We start from the raw sequence: 22,416 nt of genomic DNA, 5'->3' as shown, positions 1-22,416 counted from the left end.
AGCTTTCAATTCTTTAATTAAAACAATTCTGCACATTATAAATGTTATTTTTTCTCATGAAGAGCAGTCACACTGTCAGTTATTGTAATTTCAGTTTGTTTCCTTCGTTGTTATATTTAAGGCCGACTGGCTGGAGCCTGTTTCCATGAGATAAAACAGGAAACAGGCTAAAAACTGACCATCAGCTGGATGTGAGTGACGCAGCGCCACATCCAAAAAAGCAGCTGGGAAATATGGAGGACAGAATATTTCCGTTTGATGACACGGTGCCGTCATAAAGACATGAAGTCGTGTGTTTGAAAATGTTATTATGAAATATTGCACTGCAGGGAAAGTACCGAAATAGAATGAGATAAGGTCTAAAGTAGGTTCAGATCTGTTTCTGTCCTTCAGCAGTGATCCGGTACTCAGTCCCGGAGAATCATGGCGTCTGCCTGCAATGTGGTGGCCCAGACAGCTCTGATGTGGTCTGGACTCATCGGGACCGGGAGGTCCCGGTGACCCGACAGGGCAGCTACGAGACCAACGCGGACCGCCAACGCTACCGCCTGCTGTCTGGCGGCGGCCTCTGGCGGCGGCCTCTGGCGGCGGCCTCTGCCTCCTGCGGCTTGACGACTCTGACGACGGGAAGTTTCGCTGCAACCAGCAGCTGGTGGCCGAGCTGCAGGTGCTAAAAGGTATACGCTGGAGGCGTAGCTAGGAGTGGTGCATTATGGGAATGAGGGGACATATTTAGAAGTGTGTCTTTAAACCGTTGGACGGATTATGAAGCTTTGAGCTCAGCTAGTTTGTGAGTATTTTATGCCTTTAACATCTTTAAAGGTACATTGTGTAGGATTTAGTGACATCTAGAGGTGTGGTTTTTCAAAATTTGCAAGATTATAAAGTTGCAAATTAAAAATATAAAAACCATAAATTTGTAAAATGAAGTCGCAAATTTACAAGAATAAAACTCACAAATTTGGGAGATTATAAAGTCATAAATTTACAAAAAGAAATTCTCAAATTTGCGAGATTATAAAGTCGGAAATTTACGAGAAAAAAGTAAAAAAAATTTGCAAGATTATAAAATCGTAAATTTACAAGAACAAAACTCACAAATCTGCGAGATTATAAAATCGTAAATTTACAAAAAGAAATTCTCAAATTTGTGAGATTATAAAGTCGGAAATTTACGAGAGTAAATAACAATGACGAATACCCATAATTCCTCTGTGTCTGTGCCCCCTCAGGCCGTGACTTCATAGTGTCTGCAGGCCGGACGCTGCTGCTCCCCTGCAGCGGCTCCTCCAAACCCAAAAAGAGGTGGTCTCAGCGGAGGGAGGGAGGGAGGTGGGAGACCGTCCTGACCCGGTTCAGGAACGGGACCTGCAGCCGGAGGACGCTGGAGAGTACCTGTGCAACGGACAGCTGCAGGCCAGACTCACCGTCCTGACTGCTGGTTTGTTTATCTGGAATTTAATGACTTGACTTTATATAAATGTTCCTACAAAAGCTGATTTAAAAAAATAATTTGAATCTATTCTGAAAAAAAACACAAGCAAAAGCTCATTGTGCAAAATGTCACGTTTAAAGGAATATATTGAGCATGTAGTTGTGTTTTGCATCAGCCTTAAGAACAGGAGGTGATTTATCATTATTCTTTTTGATTAATCAGAGCCACCAGAGACGACCAGCATCCAGCAAACCATCAGTACAACTGCAACAGCTGCTGTCATGGATGTATTTAAAAAGGACACATTGTTTAGCTCCTCTGCTAAGTTTTTATTTATTTATCTATGATCCATATCTGACATTATTTGTTTTATAAAACTGGCTTTAGCTGCTAAACTTTAAAGGTCCTAAATGTGAAATTGGAAGCATATCTATTGCCTCTGCATGGCTCTCAACATGGCGACGGCTGAGCCGGCCACTCACAGCTACACTCTTAACCCGAATAAGTTGAGTTTACTAGAAATTTGCATGGAAACCGGTTGCACTAAACCAGTTAAGTTTTGACATAATGTCAAACTAAACAGGTCAAGTTGAATCAACTTAGAACCTTCATTGCACGAGTAGACATAACTAAGCTAATATTTGTAGTCTTTAGTCAAAAACTTAAGTTATATGAAATTATTATTTTAAGTTAAATAAACATAAACATATGTAACAAATGACAAAAAAAATGTAAGTCATTGCTACTTAAAGTCATTTGTTAATACAACTAATGTCTCTTCTTCTAATTTAATTAATTATACTATTGTGATTTTGAGATTTTATTGTTTCAATAAATTGCATTGAAGGGAAGAAATGAAACAGTACATTTAAATTTGCCAATGTATTTTATTGACAACAAATAAACTTTATAAATAAACTAATATGCAGTCCTGAGCATACACTTCTACATCCTGTACTGTAGAACACAAGTAGGTGGATAAGCTGACTCTGCAGCTAAGACCTAAACATTATATACAAGTATACATACTGTACATATAGTGTTCACATATTCATTATGCTACAGAACTATCATCCTCATAACAATAGACACACAACAGAATGTCAACATTTGTACTCAGACAGATACAGGTAGACAAAAAAAAGGCACAGCTCAAACATTTCTTATATGGGAGCACCTTATGGATTTTGTGTGTGTATGTATGTGTGTGTGCATGTGTGTGTGCGTGCATGTGTGTGACCTCCTTTGAGACCAACATAGCATTTCTTTACATTGCAAGCTGGTTCTTCAAGGTTTGTGACCTTGGTTTTAGTTCACTGTGGCCCAATGTGAGAAGTACCGGTAGGATGAACTGGAATGTGAACTTTATAGATTTGGGGTAGTTGAGATGCAGTGCATATGAAAGTCCAAACAGAAGGTACATCGCTTTAGGGAGGTCTTTAATGTTGTCCATCACAACTTCTCCCTCAATGATGACCTTCAAAGAGGCTGAACTGAGATGCAGGGAAGATGCAACCGCAGCACCTTCAGGCTCAACCTGGAGGATTCCAATCTCAATGTGGCGGAATGAGTCATCATCATCAGCATCCTTCATAAGCGATATAAACATAAGAGCACAATCATGACATGTCTCATTTAATAGCCATCAGTAATGTTAAGCAATGTAGCCTAGTCACAAAAGAGTCAGACCCATGAGGGAAGGTGTGAATTGGTTATGACTGCTGGAGTAGATTACACAAACACACAAATCACCCAACTCTGGTCCTTTTAGATACATATAAGAACGTAAGAGGTTACTTACAAAGCCTGCTCTGTAGAAGTCTGTGGGGTTGTCACCAAGGACAATGGGAAGCCCTCTGAGCACCAATGTCCGAACAGCAGTTGGCTCTGTAGTCTTTTGGGGAGTAAAATGACAACACGTTACATAGCTAGAATGACAAGAAATTAATGTTTATAAGAAAGTAGAGATGCCCTGCCGATTCAGATTTTCTTTCTAAGAACTATAATTGACAGCATTTTTTTCACCACCGCCCCGGAACCATCCCGAAAAATAATGTCCACCGTCCCATAGTCAGTGTACACCATCAGAAATTCTAAATGTTTTCCTTTTCCTTTGTTATTGTCATCTATCGTGGTTATTTGCATAAAAATGCACAATTCAAATGATTAGGAAATAAATATTTTCTTTGATTAAAAATAATTCTTAGCATTAGTTTTAATTCTATATTATAAGCTGCTTAGAGAAGTTAAACAGGTCATATTTCTCTCTCTATTATCTATTTTATATTGCTGTGAAAACATCTCCTTTAAACAACTAGATTTATTCAAGTTTCTCTCCAAAACTACATTTTACAAGATTACATTTGGACACGTGTTGTAAATGTAATCTTGTAATAAAATAGATAATAGAATAGATAATAGTGTCCTAGCTGGATGCAACGCAATATAAAACGTGTGTTTTCTGTTTAAAAAGTTGGCTACAAATTTAGATAGCAAGTACTACTAATCCATCTTTGAAGTGGTGACGTTCGGTTACGTCTCCAGTCTGACCTAGAGCTCAAAGCTGATATGCAAGTGGTTTGTTAACATGACGTAGAACAGAAGTGCATATTTAACGCATTCAGTATGGACAGAGAGCGTCCGATGCTATGCGATAGTCGGGTGCTTGCATCCAGTTAGGACACGGTGTAACAAAAACCAGTATGCAAAAGGTAATAAAGGAGTGTATGTTGAAGTACATGGGATTTACTTTTGTTTGTGGTATTGACTACTAAATTTCTGGTATCGTGACATCCTCAATTGCACAACTAATACAGTAGCACTTTCTGTGACATGTTGTCATTACATAAGCTGTAAAACAATGCATAATGTGTATGAACCAACCTTGGTCTGTTGTAAAAGCTGTGTCAACTGCTGCCCAATGTTCCCGCTCTTGGATCGAAACATCTCGATAAGAGGAAGACTGTGCCGATCGATGCTTTCATAGAATTCCTGCTTGAGGTTCTTGAGGCCGACCGTCGGTAGCCCTAGCTAGTATTTAGCGGTGTGTCTCACACTGGTGGTGACGTTACAAGTTTAACGTTAACGTTATAAACTGTGAACCGACAGAAAACAGCACGTTAACACTAAGCTAACTGTAGCTAACTGTAGCTAACCTGCGGTCACCGCCGTGGTCTTTTTAGTAATGTTAATTAATTTCCCCTGAAAGATATCAGACACACTCACCATTCCACGACGTTGCTTTCAAAAACAATCCACAGCTCTCTCAGAGTACCCGGTGCAGCAACCGAGAGGACGGACTCTCTCCTCGGTGTTAACGGCCCTTCTTCTGCAAGGAGCTCTGTAATCAGCTCACCTTCAATTTGAAACAGGCCCCTCTCCTCCCTACAGAAACCTAACATACCAAGTTATCTCTGCTTAACATGATAACTGCACTGCAAACTTCAGCTGATTAGTGCAAACAACTGATCTGATTTAGTAATGACACCGGTTTCTTATTAAACATAAAAGAATAAGTAATGACCACTTAAAAGTTTAATTCAAATAAAATCTGGGTTTACAGTGTACAAACACTACAGACTACAATGAAGAAACACAGAAACAAAAAGATGAAACATCTAAATTTTGAATGTTTGCAAAATTTTCATCAACTCAATTCCAATATGTAAATATGAGTGTCTGTATAAATGCACATCAACATACATTCCTGCATATCTGATCTGAACTGTTGATGGATGAAACTCTGATTCTGAGTGTTTCTTCTCTTGCAGCGACTCCTTATCTGTGGCCAATGTGTGTTCGTACGGTGGTTGTAATCCTCTATTTAATCATCATGATCAGCATCACTGTCACCACCTGGAAAAAAGGTGAATATAGTCTGACCTAAAACGGCTTTTTTAGGGCTGGGACGATACACCTATCTCCCCATTCCATACTATCACGATACTTGGGTGCCGATTCGATGGAAAATATCTAAATTAATACAATAAAATGTCCCTCACAAATTAGTGGTATTTTCTTTTTAATTTATAAGGGACATGTAATGTTTTATATTTCTGGTGAATATAATCCATCAAGCTTATTTCTATATATGTATTTTGTATATACAGTTCCCTTTGTTAACATCTTATTTTGAAAACCAGACGTAGTCACACGTGTCTACTTCCTCTAACTTCTCCAAGGTGGTCTCTAGCTCTCCCGTCAGCTCCGTTCTCTTTATATATCCATGGTCAGCTCCATCGGGGCCGTTTCAATGCATTTAACATAAATGTCAGTATCTGGGTGCTCTACAGTTGTAACTTCGACCCATTTGACCACGGAGATGAGAGCGATAGCAGGTTCAGCCGCACGTTACCGCGATACGATAACGTTTCCTGTCCGTGACGGAGTTAGCATGCAGCTTTAGTCGTGATGTCTAGCTCTGCTTTTCCTGCAACGTGTGAAACCCAAAGTGTTTCCATCCTTTACTGGATGTGTAGTGTTTACCACGCTGGATTTAACATGTGAGGGTGCAGGTCGGATCCACGCTGACCCTCCAACGTTTTATACTTTCTAGTTTCGGCTCGCAGTGGTTTGTTTTGGTCGAAGGATACGGAACGGATATGACGTCACGTTACTCAGACTACAACAATAAAAGCGGTAACTTCCATCTACCTCCACATAGACTCAAATGAAGCAAATATATTGATTCTGGCATTAAAAAAATTTACTTCAAAATCGTTGAAAAAAAAAAAATCGCAACTTTTTGCATCTGAAAAGTTCAGCAGTTCTGTATTGTAACACACTCTAATGAAGTCATGTTTAGAAAGCACTCACAGGGTTTGTATATTTGGCAACATTTCAACTAAATCAGACTAATGAAAAGTGAGTTATGGACCTTAAAATTCATCATGTTGCTGTAGCGCCACCTATAGATGAAATGTCTTTCTGTCAGGTGTGTGTGTCTGTTTTCAAGAGCAGAGATATATCAGTGAAATAAAAAGTCCAAACTCCGAGTGGAGGGGTATTCAGTCGGTTGCATTATGCAACCACGCCACTAGATGTCCCCAAATCCTACACACTGCACCTTTAAAATATCTGACCACCCAGGAAATAATCCAAACAGCCTCATAGTTAAATGTTGATGCTTATTTTAAACTGTTTCCATGAGAACTGGGGTTGTGAAGTGATATGTCCTGATCTGTCCTCTCGTGTCTCCTCACAGGAGTCTGGTTGACAGCATGGAGGACGTCATCCTGCACAGCTCAGACAGTCTCTTTCTACACAGTCTGGTGTTTATTTGCTTCATATCACTTCTGCTTTCATTCAGCTGCTACGACATTTTCATTAAGTCATGTATTTTTCTCTGCGTGTCATCTCCTCTCATAAAGCTCTTAAGTCACATCCTTCCCCATTTCTATTCTTGAGAATGTGTACAAATAAACTGAGTTGATTTCTGCTTTGTGTTCTGTGTATTATCTCCGTTCTCGTGGCTTTATGAGCTCTAGTACATCTAAAGAAACAAACAAAACATCCCTAACATTGTTTCATGTGTAGTTATGGCAATATACCTCAAAATAAGGATAACAATGGCACATGCCAACACAGTCTCACGGCAGTTTGTGAAATAGTCGTCCGGACATCTCGTTCTCGAGAACACATTTCTCAGGAACGCCTTGAAGGGAACTTCTTTAAATTTGGCACAAACGTCCACCTGAACTCAAGGATGAACTGGTGACCTCACAAAACACATTTTTGGCCCTAACTCAAGAATTAATATGCTAATTATGACAATTTCACACAGATGTCTAACAGGATAAAATGATGAAGTGATGACATTTACAGAGATGGATGTTAACTGACACTTGGCTGGTTGGCGGAGGCATACAACCGCGAGGCGGTAACTCTAGTTAATTCTACTTTAATTTCATATGGTTAGAGTAAATCAACGGCGATACAAAAGGGTAGAAAGATAATTCCCTCAGGAGTTGGTGGAGACCAAACCAGAGAGTAAATATTGGACTTTTATTTACACAAACAGGACTCCAATGGGATGATCATGTTGCTCTGTGACTGCTGACGTCCGTTTGTTAACACATTGGTTTATAAGGTGAAAATATGTTGTTTTCCTACACACAGTTACTTCTTCTATGACCAGACAACATACTGCAGTTTAATAATGACAAGTAATACAGCAGAAATAAACACCGTCACATCCAAGTGTATCAGAGAGAATTATGACTCTCATGAACAGATCTGAACATTAATAACTTAATAAAGAAAGCTGATCGTTTACTGTCTCTCAGTGGGAGTTAAATTATATTCAAATAAGAAGAAACGTCAGCATTCATTAACCACATACGGAAACAGACAGGGACATTAATATCAGTTCACATTGTGGGTTTTTTAGTCAGAGGAACAACACGCGTGCAGAGTTCCTGTTCTCACTTCAGATAGAAACTGTGGTCACTGTGCAGTCTTTCCAGTCTGTGTGAAGGATGATGATGAGGGTGGATGTCTGCCTGTTAGCTGTAGTGCTCGGCTGCAGCGTCACTGCAGGTAAGAACTTTTCATATAAATCTATTCTGTCTCAGCAGTTTTAACAGTGTTGTTTACAGTTTATTAATTTCATAAAGTGATGTTTGTAGTTAAACTCCAACCAAATGTTCAAATAGAAATTCAATAGTCAACGTGAGGTTGGTGTTCAGTGAAAGCACTTCAGGAAGTCATTCAACCACAAGTTTTAGTTCAGATTACTCAGGTACATCTGATCAGAACATCATCTGCTCTGATATTTGATTGTGTTTTTGTTATTATCATGGTGTGAAGACAAAACTGTGGCCGACACAAAATGGAATTATCAATTGTTGAATTTCCACTTCCTGTCTGTCAAAATGCCGCTGGACACGCATCGTAGACTCTAGGTCTTTAGAGGTCAAAGTTAAAGCATTAGAATGTGTTTAGAAGATCGAGCTGCAATCTTCATTGAAATTACCCTCCTCTGTGAAAGTCTGGTTAATGTCGGAACACCAAGTTCACATTCAAACTCAGTGAGCGCTCGACAGCTAAATGGGATTCTGGCTGCGGTCGAATAGTCGAAAAAATGATGTCCTAATCATAGATTGTATATAAGAAGTGGACGTAGTCACCGTGACGTCACCCGTTGGTTTGTGGCCGGCTGTTTTGAAGCCTCGAGTTCAGCATGTTGGCCGTCGCCATACATTTTTTGGAACCAGAAGTGACACGAGAAGGTTGAGCTAAGTACAACCGATTTCTGGCCGTCACCATCTTGGTGCCGTCGCCATCTTGTATTTTGGCCGTCGGTTGTTAGACATCGCCATCTTGTTTTTTTTCTTTTGGTAAAGGACGGTCCAGTGTATCCTACGGAGATAATAAAGGTGAATTGAAGCTCCTTTCTTAAGCATTTAGAGGATTCGACCAGCTCTTATCATGGCTTCTACTGAGATACTTCCGGGTCATTTCACTCCGTTAAGAACCTTCCTAAGAGAAAAACTAGGGCTGTTAATCGAATAAAATATTTAATCGTGATTAATCGGAAATTAATCACACATTTTTTATCTGTTCAGAATGTACCTTCAAGGGAGATTTGTAATGTATTTAATACTCTTATCAACATGGGAGTGGACAAATATGCTGCTTTATGCAAATGTATGTATGTACAGTATTTTTTTATTTGATATTAATTAACAACATATATTTATTATTGTAAATCAGTTAACAACACAAAACAATGACAGATATTGATCCAGAAACCCTCACAGGTACTGCATTTAGCATAAAACAATATGCTCAAATCATATCATGGCAAACTGCAGCCCAACAGGCAACAACAGCTGTCAGTGTGTCAGTGTGCTGACTTGACTATGACTTGCCCCAAACTGCATGTGATTATCATAAAGTGGGCATGTCTGTAAAGGGGAGACTCGTGGGTACCCATAGAACCCATTTACATTCACATATCTGAAGGTCAGAGGTCAAGGGACCCCTTTGAAAATGGACATGACAGTTTTTCCTCACCAAAATTTAGCTTAAGTTTGGAGCGTTATTTAGCCTACTTCTCGACAACCTAGTATGACATGGTTGGTACCGATGGATTCATTAGGTTTTTATAGTTTCATATGATACCAGTATCTTCACTCTAGCTTGAGCCCGCTACAACTTAAAAATCGCTAGTTGCATTAATGCGTTACAGAAATAAGTGGCGTTAAAACAAATTTGCGTTATTATCGTGTTAACTCTGACAGCCCTAAAAAAAAAAAAAGACTTTCGACCGCTGCATCCTATGACTCACTTTGCAATATTAGAGATACTGACAGTCTGAGAAGAGATGCTTATTTATTGTAAATTTTGCTTCTTTTGTAGAAAAAATCCATGAAATCGTGAAGGAAAAGACCTCAGTCTCTCTGCGTTGTCCTCACTCTGTGGAGGGTGATGTGAAGTGGAGCAGAGAGAGTGATGGACGTATAGTTGACATTCTGACAGCTGGTGGTGACGGAGACATAAGACATATTCAAGACCGGGGCAAACGATACAGTTCATTGGCAGATAAGTCACTGTACATTCACAAAACTAATATCTCAGACTCTGGAAGATACTTGTGTAATAATGAACCAGCTGTGGAGCTGACGGTGATCCCATCAGGTAACTTTAATAAACTTTAATCATGTTGTTCAGCTTCTGTTTCCGCTTCCTGTTCCTGAATCACGCCTCTGAGCTCTAAATGTTTCATTTGTCTTAAATCCTGATAATAGAAACACTTTGGCTAATTTAAATGTGTTTTTTATTTTTACCTTTAACAATAACTATTTTCATATTTACTTCCTGGTACTGTAGCTGAGAAGTTTTTGGTGTACTTCTGCATTTCTGGAAAGGTATAGTAACCCGTGCGTTAGTATCCGATTCCGAAGGGTGCTGACCAAGCGGCGGTATTTGATGAGTTGGGAGTGAGAATGTGTTGCTCATGTTCACAAATACTGATTGAACTTTACTAGGCCATCGAAGTAACATATTGTAATTCCTAATTTGGGTAGTGTTCCCCTTTAACTAACGCCAGTTACGTAACAAACACTTATTTTACGTAACATCCCTATTTTAACCCAAACCACAATATTTTCCTAAACTTAACCAAGTAGTTTCATCGCGTAAGTAAACCTAGAAACTAAGTAAACCTAGAAACTAAGTAAACCCATGTACTATGTGCATGTAAAGAGTGGAAACTGAAACGCCATCCCTGGTTGTGTCTAGATGATAACCCTTGATTTGGGAAACTCTAGCGAGATGGTTGAGGTTAGACCTTGAGAGTCTCGGGAGAGTAATCGCAAGTTTTTCTTAAATCTAGGGTGACCATCTGGACACAATATTAGTGACGCACCGTCCTCGGTCCGTCCAAAAGTAACGCAATTTGTTGATTAAAATAAAATTACCACTTCGTGGTCGTACGCCTCCGCCAACCAGTCATGTTGCAGTTTACGTCCAAAATGTCAACATTTTATCCTGTTATACATTTGTCTGAAATTGTCATCATCCATTATCTTGCTCCATTTCTACCCACTGCAGCTTTAGAGGTTAATTGATATGTCGTGAGAACACTTTTGCTAAATGAAACACCACAAAAACCACACAGCCTTCTCCCATCTCTAAATGAGTCATGACCTCATGACTTTCTGTGGTAAAATGCATTTCTGTGCCGTGTATCACGTCCTCCTTCTCACCCTGAAGATAACAAGACCCCGCCCACAACGACCTCAACCTCAACACCTACAACGCCTGAACCACCTCTGACTATTATAGATACGAATACAACAAGGAAACAGAGAGACAAGAAGAAACCCAGAAAGAAAAAGAAGATGAAACAGATCTTAATATGAAATGAAATTGATCAATCTGAGATACCTGATCAAATATATACTGTATTCCTCTGCCCCACACAGCCACGACAACAACAACAACAACAACAACAACAACAAAAACTGCTACAACAACTACAACTACAACAAAAACTACAACAACACCAACAACAACAACAACAACAACAACAACACCAGCACCAACAACAACAACAACAACAACACCAGCAACACCACCAACAACAACTACAACAACATCGGTGGCAAACACAGGTAAGACTACAGGAAAGAAACAAAGTCCTTCTGAGAAACCAAGACAGAAAAATATCTACAAACATCAGAGCCGACAGTAAATACGATGCAACCATCAGTTCTAAGCTACAGAATCTAGTGTCTGTAATTATGCTGAAATTAAAATTACACATCAACATACTGTAGTTTTTATAATAACACTCGGCTGTGTTTGTAACTGACATGTTGTTAGTTATTCATTCTTACTTTGTCTTCCAGCGGATCCACCTCTTCATCTGGTGTTTGGAATAGTTGTCTCCTTCCTCCTCCTCCTCGTCATCATCATCCTCGTCTACTTTACTCGCAGGTTGAAAAGACGAGGTGAACCAACCCTGACCTGTACACACATCAGAGGAAAATAAATATATGTTAAAGGTCCCATATTGTAAAAAGTGAGATTTTCATTACTTTTACATTATAAAGCAGGTTTAAGTGCTTTATAAATACCGTGAAAGTATCAAAGCCCTCAATATACGGAGAAATACACACAGCCCGTCTTCAGAAATTGTGTGTTTGAAACAAGCCGTTAGGATTTCTGTCCATTTGTGATGTCACAAATAAACAATATTTAGGCAATTTCACGGTTTTAAACGTAGACATTCTAAATGTGTCCCAGTTTATTCCTGGTTGCAGTGTATGTGAATAACATCAGCTGACAGGAAGTAAACATGGACCCAAACTGTTGCCAGGCAACGCAATTCTGTTGCAATTCCGTTGAAATGCACTAAAACGGAGCGTTTCAGTCAGAGGGTGAATACAGGTATATTCAAGCAGACGGTATGAGGAAAATACTTTTTTAACATTGAAGCATGTAAACATGTTCTAGTAGAAACACAAAATACAAGTATGAACCTGAAAATGAGCACGATATGGGACTTAAATAAGATGTGCAAATGAATAAACAATAAATAAATAAATGATATACAATAATGATAAGCTCTGATAGCTCCGGTAGATTAGAGGTAGTTACTCTCTGAAACGTTTCACCGATATTGTAGCTCGCTAGAGCCTCGAATCACAGTTTGTCATCTCAAATGTATAAATGTGAAATCTGGATTCTGGCACCCAACAGCACAGCAAGATGACATTTTATCCTCCAGTCTTTCCTTTGTTTCACCTCCAGCTAACACCGTGATGTAATCATAACGTTGACACAAAAATGGTCTGTACACAACAGCGATGTCACGCTACACTACAGCCCAATGTGACATCACTTCATCAGTGATTACTCAGCAGATTACTAATGTAATGACGTTCTGTTTTCCACAGGAAGAAGAGAAATTAGCCCCGTCTATGATGAGATACAGGACAGGTCGATGTTTCAGCCGTCAAATGGTGAGAACTAAGAAGAGTTCCTCTTTTTTTTTTAAAAAGACAGACCACTTCCTTTTTTCTATTATGATCGAGACTGACATCAACATCTTTTATTTTGGTGGACCAGCAGGTGGACTAACTGCTATATACTCCCTGGCAGATTTTCCAGGTAAATAATTATATAATAAGAAAGAAATAATAATAAAATAAACATATTTCCCCAACTACCTTTAAGAAAAGCAGACGAATGGGACGGTCTTCTGTTGTTTTAACGTGGTTAATAACGCTTGTTTTTCAATGTTTTAATAGCTGGATCAAACAATAATGATCCCACGTACTCCACCATCCCTGATCTTCTTCCAGTGGTGAAGAAGAGCGGTAACGACGGAGCTCTCATCAACATTTGACTAAATATTCTGGTTCCATACAGTATATATATTCAGTATGTTTAATTTCTTTTTACAGAGACATCTCTACCCAATGAGTCCACATATTCCTTTGTTGGCAGCACTTTTATTGGTGGAAACGATAAAGGTAACTTTAACTATTCGCTCCTCATTTTGGTCTGCATGATATTAAATGTGAACTCTGTAAATACCAGCCGGTCGCACCAAAATGGCGTATGAATGGCGCGGTAATTTGTAAGTCATTTTGCGTGCAATAACAACGACGTTCTTGCTTTTGGCGTGTCATTTCATGCCATGTAGTCTGTATTGACTGCAATGTAAACGCGTCGGCATGAATATACTACACTCAGAGCTAGTGAGGTAGAGTAACAAGCAAGAGAGACTGAAGGAGGGGAGGTGGATGGATCCAACAAACACAGGACTTTCAACCAGGAGACCACTGTTTGTGTCACAAAGTGTTATTTTAGTGACGTTTGTGAAGTGTTTTCCGTACATATGTTAAGTTATTTACGTACATATTTTAAGCCCAACCGTGACGTTTTTCCTAAACCTAACTGCGGCCGTTTCCAAAGTTTTGTTGAATAACAGAGTTTCACAGTAACAACGCGGCGTGAAATTACACGCGAAAAGCAAAAAAATGCGTTATCATGGCACGCGGAATTGTCGTCAACCCGATATTACGCCAAAGTGTGTAATAGGTGAAGGATAATGTACAGCAAGCCGGTCATTGTTGTGGAGTAAACGCCGACAGGGTCTGTACATTATCCCGCTTATTACACGGCTACTTACTGAAGTAACCAATAATTTGTAAATTGTTAACCAGAGTCCAACATCAGAACTGCGCCCATAGCAACGGTCTGTTATACATAACAACGGTCTGTTATACATAGCAACGGTTTGTTATACATAGCAACGGTCTGTTATACATAACAACGGTCTGTTATACATAGCAACGGTTTGTTATACATAGCAATGGTCTGTTATACATAGCAACTGCCTGTTATACATTGCAGCTGCCTGTTATACATAGCAACTGCCTGTTATACATAGCAACGGTCTGTTATACATAACAACGATCTGTTATACATAGCAACGGTCTGTTATGCATAGCAACGGTCTGTTATACATAGCAAAGGTCTGCTATAAAGAAATCAGGTTGGTAAATACATATGCACTGTAGGTTTACTGGTTATTATAACCTGAGATACGTAAAATGGATTACATTTCAAATTGAAGATAAGAGAAACAAAATCCTACTTTATCAAAATGCTGAATGAGAATGAAACTGAAAAAAATTCTATGTTTTGTGTTTTTCTCAATCTACAGGTTCATCATAGCTCACTGACGATTCCTATTCTTTACTGCAGAAACCAGTGGGCAACCTCCGTGTCTGAAAAGTGAAGCCAACGCTGAAGTGCCTTAAACTTGCATTCTCTCTAACAGCCAGCAGGGGGCGACTCCTCTGGTTGCTAAAAGAAGTCTGATTGTATAGAAGTCTATGAGAAAATGAGCCTACTTCTCACTTGATTTATTACCTCAGTAAACATTGTAAACATGAGTTTATGGTCTCAATCGCTAGTTTCAAGTCTTCTTCAATACAGCATGATGTTCATTTAGTAAATTATGGTCCCATTTAGAGTCAAATAGACCATAAAGCAGGGGATGCTTTAGGGCGGGGCTACCTTGTGATTGACAGGTCGCTACCATGGCATTGTCCGGTCTGGGAGTTGTCCGTGTTTTTGTCTTAGAACTTTAACCCTTTCACAGTGTGTTTTCAGTTAAAAAAAATTTAATTATAAACATTTTGGTTGCCTAAAAATGTCTTATTCAGGGTTCGGTCGCTCTTAGCTCGTTTCACTTCTGGTTGCAAAAACGACGGCCAAAAACCGAGATTGCGATGGCCAAAAACCAAGAAGGCAACCGCCAAAAACCAAGATGTTGACGACTGAAGTCGCGGCTTCTAAACCGTAGTATACCAATCAGTGGGTGATGGGTCTTACAGTATATACGGTCTATGCTCAACACACGGGAGAACTTTCAGTTGGTTGCAATCTGCAACCTCACCACTAGATGCCGCCAAATCCGACACGCTGCACCTTTAAATTCAGAATTCTTTCAATGTTTTCAGAAATGTTTTTTTATTACATCATCTCTACCTATTTTTCAAGGGCAATTAATTCTGTTTACATTACATCTACTTTACCTGTTTTATTCCTGTTTTATTTGTTTTATAGCTGGGTGTGTTTTACCTGTTATATGTTTTACCTGCCTCGTTTAGTCTTGTCAAGTATTTGTTTTAAAGCGCTGACCAGGCAACTGTGAATCTCGTATTTAATACGATGACAATAAAGCTTTCTATTCTATTCTATTCTATTCTATTCTAAATTAGAAGTACCTGTAGGTGACATATTGCTTCTTCACTTACATTGATTTTACAGTCCTTATTGAAGACAGCAGCTAAATGCTGTGAATACAAACATCCATTTTTTTCCGGGACGATGACGAGGTCTTTGAAACAAGGAAGAGGAAGAAGAACAAGTGGAAAAGTGTCTCTGACAGACTGAAGCTTCAGACTTGGATCAGCAGTAGCAGTTTGATGCTTTTCATCCGAAGATGTTCAGTTTCATGATCTTCTGTCACGTTTGGTTCCTGCACACAGCTCTGATCCACTGCAGTGGAAACTCCACAGGTACAGGTGGCTTTCACATTCATATATTAACATTTTAACATGAACTGTATTCGCTTTTAATTCTTGTTACATGTGCAAAAGTATTTGCACAATATCATCTATTCTCAATCTTTAAAAATGGTTCTTTTATTATATTATATTACTGTATTATTGAATTGTTTTCTGTGTTGGTGTGTAAAATATATCACATGTCTTCATGTCTAAATGAAAGACATCTTAATTGTCACAGTTTGAGACATTAAATACTTCACAATAAATGTTTATTTTTTAAACTGAAAGTACTTTATTTCAATAAATTACAGAAAAGTAATTTGACTCAACGGAATGAAGATACTACATGTACACTGTATACGCAAAATACTGTTTGATTGTGATATAAATTTAGAATAAATAAATAAAAAAACAGTTCAAGCTTTTGTTTTAACTGCTTTACATTCAAAAACAACATACAGTACCTTCAACTAAAAGTAATTCATGAAAATCGACAACATTTTTATGACAATATTTTCTGTGACTTGTGACATGTCAAAGTTTATATATATTTAAAGAAATAAATTATGTGTAAAAAAAAAAATATTTATTATTGTTGTTATTATTAAGTTATTTATTTTAAAAAACAAGTATTAGCCCTTACATCTTTTCCCCATACAGTTTTATTGTAATTATAGCTTTCAATTCTTTAATTAAAACAATTCTGCACATTATAAATGTTATTTTTTCTCATGAAGAGCAGTCACACTGTCAGTTATTGTAATTTCAGTTTGTTTCCTTCGTTGTTATATTTAAGGCCGACTGGTTGGAGCCTGTTTCCATGAGATAAAACAGGAAACAGGCTAAAAACTGACCATCAGCTGGATGTGAGTGACGCAGCGCCGCATCCAAAAAAGCAGCTGGGAAATATGGAGTACAGAATATTTCTGCTTGATGACACGGTGCCGTCATAAAGACATGAAGTCGTGTGTTTGAACATGTTATTATAAAATATTGCACTGCAGGGAAAGTACCGAAATAGAATGAGATAAGATCTAAAGGAGTTTCAGATCTGTTTCTGTCCTCCAGCAGTGATCCGGTATTCAGTCCCGGAGAATCATGGCGTCTGCCTGCAATGTGGCGGCCCGGACAGCTCTGATGTGGTCTGGACTCATCGGGACCGGGAGGTCCTGGTGACCCGACAGGGCAGCTACGAGACCAATGCGGACCGCCAACGCTACCGCCTGCTCTCTGGCGGCGGCCTCTGCCTCCTGCGGCTCGACGACTCTGACGACGGGAAGTTTCGCTGCAACCAGCAGCTGGTGGCCGAGCTGCAGGTGCTAAAAGGTATACGCTGGAGGCGGAGCTAGGAGTGGTGCATTATGGGAATGAGGGGACATATTTAGTAGTGTGTCTTTAAACCGTTGGACGGATTATGAAGCTTTGAGCTCAGTTAGTTTGTGGGTATGTTTGTATGGTTTATGCCTTTAACATCTTTAAAAGGTACAGTGTGTAGGATTTAGTGACATCTAGAGGTGTGGTTTTTCAAAATTTGCAAGATTATTAAATCAGAAATTTACAAGAAAAAAATTCAGAAATTTACGAGATTATAAAGTCGCAAATTTACGAGTAAAAAACTCACAAATCTGCGAGATTATAAAGTCGTAAATTTACAAAAACAAATTCTCAAATTTGTAAGATTATAAAATCGAGAATTTATGAGAAAAAACACAGATTTGCAAGCTTATAAAGTCGTAAATTTACAAAAAGAAATTCTCAAATTTACGAGATTATAAAGTCGCAAATTTACAAGAAAAAAACTCACAAATCTGCGAGATTAGAAAGTAGGGAATTTACGAGAAAAAAAACTCACAAATCTGCGAGATATAAAGTCGTAAATTTACAAAAAAATTCTCAAATTTGCAAGATTATAAAGTCGGAAATTTTCGAGAGTAAATACCAATGAAGAATACCCATAATTCCTCTGTGTCTGTGCCCCCTCAGGCCGTGACTTCATAGTGTCTGCAGGCCGGACGCTGCTGCTCCCCTGCAGCGGCTCCTCCAAACCCAAAAAGAGGTGGTGTCAGCGGAGGGAGGGAGGGAGGTGGGAGACCGTCCTGACCCGGTTCAGGAACGGTACGGTGAAACCGGAGAGGAGCCGGTTCGGCTTCAGTAACATGGCCCTGCAGATCCAGGACCTGCAGCCGGAAGACGCTGGAGAGTACCTCTGCAACGGACAGCTGCAGGCCAGACTCACCGTCCTGGCTGCTGGTTTGTTTAGCTGGAATTTAATTACTTGATTTTATATAAATGTTCCTACAAAAGCTGATTTAATATTTTAATCTATTCGGAAAATAAAAAACACAAGCAAAAACTCATTGTGCAAAATGTCACGTTTAAAGGAATATATTGAGCATGTAGTTGTGTTTTGCATCAGCCTTGAGAAGAACAACAACTTGTTCTACAGGCGATTTAACAATATTCTTTTTGATTAATCAGAGCCACCAGAGACGACCAGCATCCAGCAAACCATCAGTTCAACTGCAACAGCTGCTGTCATGGAAACAGGTAGGATGTGTTTAGCTACGAGCGGTGTATTAGACCAGCCTGGAAACGCACCGCAGGGGCTACTCTGTTGAAATTTCGTAGGGGGCGCCGTTGAGCTATTTTACCATTTATTTTACTTTATTTTAATATTTTTTTAAAATCCAGTTAATGGTGAACAGATGTATATTTGTGCCTCTTTTTTACCAATACAGTATCACATAAGATGATTATTTTATTATTATTATTAAGTGCAATAAGAAGCAGACAAACTGGACTAATTCTCCAAATTAGTTTATTCTATGACTTGAACTGTTTTTATTTATTTTATCTGGGGTTTTATGTACTTTGTCATTTATATATCCATAACATAAACTTAAACTGAAAACATTTAGAAAATAAACTCTATTAATATGATATGACGTCCGTCTGGATTTGTGTGTTTCTGTTCTGTTCATCAGATGTGGTTGAAATAGAGAAGAAGAAGAGACCTGAGAATGGTCAGTCAGCTACATACATCCGCTTCACCTGCGGCCTCATACAGAAGGTTTACTGTGTACAGGTGTTTTAATGTCTGTCTGGTCTCTCAGCCCTGCTGATGGTCGTCGTTGTCGGGTTGGCGTTGATGATCCTCCTCATGGCCGCCGTCTGTGTTTTACTGACCAGCATGAAGTGCCGGAGGAAGAAGAAATACAGATCTGCAGGTATCTGATATTTCTATATTTGGTTTATTTCATCAGCTTGATGCTGCTACATGCTGCATGGTTGGGATTGTGCAGGTGATGAGCTCTGTGTTGCCAGGTTGGCTACTTTTGATTAAAGTGGTTGGGGTAAAAATAGCATTCGGCTGGTAGATGAAACTTGGGCTGCATTTTGTCAACATTTGGCGAAGGTTTTGAAATTCAAAATTCAGTAAATTCCATTGTGTCCAGTCGCTCATATTATTGACTCAATAATTTGAGAAATATTTGATCGACATGAGTTGTATTCAGCTGTCGTTACATGGAGGACGGAACCTGCCAAAATAAAAAAAGAAATGAATAAATGACTCAATAAATAAATAAATAAATAAATATGTAATTTAATGTAGCAAAGATAATATTAAAAACAAACAATTAAACTGATATTTTCGTTTTAATTTGCTTCTTTATTTATTTATCTTTGTATTAACTCCTTATTTATTTACTCTTCTGTTTAATTTCCCCTTTTATTTATTTATTTATGTATTTATTTTTTATTAATCTTAATATTTATTTATATAATTTCGCATTTATTTATTTTATATTCATTTTTAAATGTATGTATTTATTTATTTATTTATGCGCAATTTACCCTTTGCATTTCACCCATTATCTATTTCCCAAAACGTATTTATTTCTGTATTAATTTCTTTTTACATTTCTTTATGTATTTCTGCCTCATTATGCAAATGAGAGGGACGCCTTGATGTCACATGTTGAGTGATAGCCCCCTCATTTGCATAATGAGACAGATGTTTTTTTACATCCCCCGACGGGCTCAGAAGTCCATCCTGGCTGCACTGATTTCAAATCGTAAATATTAAACATGTTGAATATTTACGATGGGATCTCCTGTTATGTGTGAGGAACCCCGAGGACAGCTAATGACACTATCACGTGAGAAAGAACGACAGCCAATAGAGAAGAAAGCTGAGTGAAGAAGGAAGGACAACTACCGCTGGAGCTCAGAGATGGAGGAGCAACTTGTTGATTAGTGTTTATTTAACATGTCTCTATGACTTCATCTGGCCATCCTTCCTCAATATTCAGTACAAAGTAAAAAATAACATCACTAATTCTTCCTGCCTGTCATCCACCATGTTTGTTTACACTAAAGTCACGTTTAATCACGAGAGATTTTGTGAGATTTCCCGTTTTGTTTAGTGGGGACTCTTGTTGATGAATGGATCTGTTAGTGTGTGGTGTTTTGGCTGATTTGGTCAAATCGTTGCTCTCCACACACTATAGGAACAAAACTGTTAAATTTGATATATCATGTCGTTACGTGTGGGCTCTCTCACATCTTACACATCTGTTTAGTTTAGTGTGGACCAACCTTCAGAGTCCTTATGGTTCCAAACTTCTTCCATTGAAGACTCACGGAGGTCACTTTGCTCTCGGGAACCTTCAGTAAAGCAGACATGATTTTAGAGCCGTCCCCAGATCTGAGTCTCTGAGCTCAGCGAGCAGCTCCTTCCACCTCATGGCTCAGTTTCTGTCATCTGTGAGACAGACAGGTGTGTGTTTATCAAATCATGTCCAATCAGCTGCACAGGTGGACTCCAATCAAGGTGAACGTCTCAAAGACGATCAGGAGAAACAGGAGGCCCCTGAGCTCAAATACAAATGTGAAAGAAGTCTGAATACTACATTTTTCTCTCGTTTATATTCTACAACTTTGTTTCCCAATTCAAGTTGTGCATTTTTTCTTTGATTTTATAATTTTATTTACTGCATGATTCATTCATGTATTTATTTCCTGTTCTGTCATGTATATGTGTGAAATAGGACATATCTTTTCGGGTTAAAATCTGTATTTTAAGTTTAATTGAAGGAGTAGAAAACTTCTTTAACCCATCATGAAGAAAACCTTTGAAATGTTATTGGGTGCATTAAAACCTTCATATCAGTTGAGCTCAATATCAAAATGTTTTTTTCTTATTCATGATGACATTTGGAGAAGTGACACTGCTGCCATGTGCTGTTTGTCTGCAGCACAGAGGCCTGAAGACACCGAGCTGCAGCCGTGGAAGACAACCGCAACACCAACCGGTAACGCCATCACATCTTCGTCCCGTACGATTCTTTCACCCTCGGTTCTGTTTTCACCGACGCACAGCTACGTCTCTGCAGAACGAGAGGTCAACAAGAATCCGTCTCTGCCGGAGGAGACGATCCATTACGCCTCTCTGGGCCGACAGAACTGGAGGGAGAGACCCGGCAGGACTCCGCCGGACCAGAACTGCCACGACGTCATCTACTCTTCTGTCATCACCAGACCGGCCGCCAAACAGAAGCGACGTCGGCTGCATCAATGAAATGTTACCTGTGAAACCGTGAGAGGCTGTTTCTGATCTGAACTTTTAGTTCCGTAGTACCGCCAATCTCACAGCCCGGCGCTCTTCCTGGGAGCTTGGTTTTCACAACGTTAACCACGCGTTACAACGTTAAGCGCGAACCTTCTGCGTCAAGATACAACAGAAAGGATGCTTCTGCCCAAGTGGTAAAATATGACGAGTAGGGATGAGATCACGTCGCCTAAAGGGAGCTAACCCCCCGTAAAACCACAACTTTGGTTTTTATACAGATTAAACGTGATATAACGTGTCAATCAGTGAGCTCTAGAGCTGCTGGTTGATACATTTGACCAGAGCCATGCTGGCTGTTTCCAGTCTTTATGCTAAGCTAAGCTAACAAGCTGCTGTATCAATCTGAACATCTAAACAAGAAAGCGAATAAGCATAGCTATTTCACAAAACAGATGGTTTCATGGAACATTTTTATTCATTAGAGATCCTTTTTTTTTTTTTTTTAATCTTTTTGTAAAGTTCATAACTAGAAGGTTTTACTGACAAACTTTTCAAACTTTCTTCAGCTGTTAAAAAGAAGTAATCAATTAAAACTATAAAAATGTAAAACTGGACTCTGATCGTTTTTATTTGAGTGATGAAGAGGAGCTAATCTAGAAATAATGTGCTGGATAATTCACTGATCTCGCTATAGTATAGTATATAGTATAGTATTTTAGCATATTTGGTAATTATTTGCAATGAAAACTGTTGGTTGGTTGATTATCCTGAGAAATATGGAGAATGGAACCTGCTAAATAAAAAATAAGCGAATAAATAAGTAAATGACTCAATAAATAAATACATATTTCATTAAATGTAGCAAAAATAAT

At 38.8% G+C, this 22,416-nt stretch overlaps 1 protein-coding gene and 1 long non-coding RNA gene across 5 annotated transcripts; both read left to right on the top strand.

Annotated features, from left to right (window-relative positions):
- The first annotated feature begins 7,820 nt into the window (after positions 1–7,820).
- Positions 7,821–11,421, top strand: LOC141753840 (uncharacterized). 2 transcript variants are annotated; one of them, XR_012590509.1, is made up of 3 exons: positions 7,821–7,972; positions 9,797–10,075; positions 11,365–11,421. It is a non-coding gene; the product is annotated as an uncharacterized LOC141753840 (long non-coding RNA). The 2 variants fall into 2 exon arrangements; XR_012590510.1 differs by lacking the exon at positions 11,365–11,421 and adding an exon at positions 11,153–11,208.
- A 365-nt stretch (positions 11,422–11,786) lies between these two features.
- On the top strand, positions 11,787–22,148 carry LOC141753819 (uncharacterized). 3 transcript variants are annotated; one of them, XM_074612419.1, is made up of 12 exons: positions 11,787–11,892; positions 12,841–13,054; positions 13,195–13,263; positions 13,351–13,419; positions 14,619–15,981; positions 17,041–17,298; positions 17,956–18,222; positions 18,451–18,519; positions 18,957–18,995; positions 19,086–19,199; positions 21,231–21,287; positions 21,369–22,148. In XM_074612419.1, exons 5-12 carry the CDS (start codon positions 15,906–15,908, stop codon positions 21,551–21,553), a joined length of 1,065 nt encoding a protein of 354 aa, XP_074468520.1. In that variant the 5' UTR covers positions 11,787–11,892; positions 12,841–13,054; positions 13,195–13,263; positions 13,351–13,419; positions 14,619–15,905; the 3' UTR covers positions 21,554–22,148. The 3 variants fall into 3 exon arrangements, with proteins under 3 accessions (XP_074468520.1, XP_074468518.1, XP_074468519.1); XM_074612417.1 differs by having other exon boundaries at positions 21,231–22,146; XM_074612418.1 differs by having other exon boundaries at positions 17,044–17,298; positions 21,231–22,145.
- The last annotated feature ends 268 nt before the right edge of the window (positions 22,149–22,416 follow it).

The sequence above is a fragment of the Sebastes fasciatus genome, chromosome 17, assembly GCF_043250625.1.
Source record: "Sebastes fasciatus isolate fSebFas1 chromosome 17, fSebFas1.pri, whole genome shotgun sequence".
NCBI lineage: Eukaryota > Metazoa > Chordata > Actinopteri > Perciformes > Sebastidae > Sebastes > Sebastes fasciatus.
The sequence above is the reverse complement of the archived record's forward strand: the minus strand, read 5'-3'. Positions and strand labels throughout refer to the sequence as shown.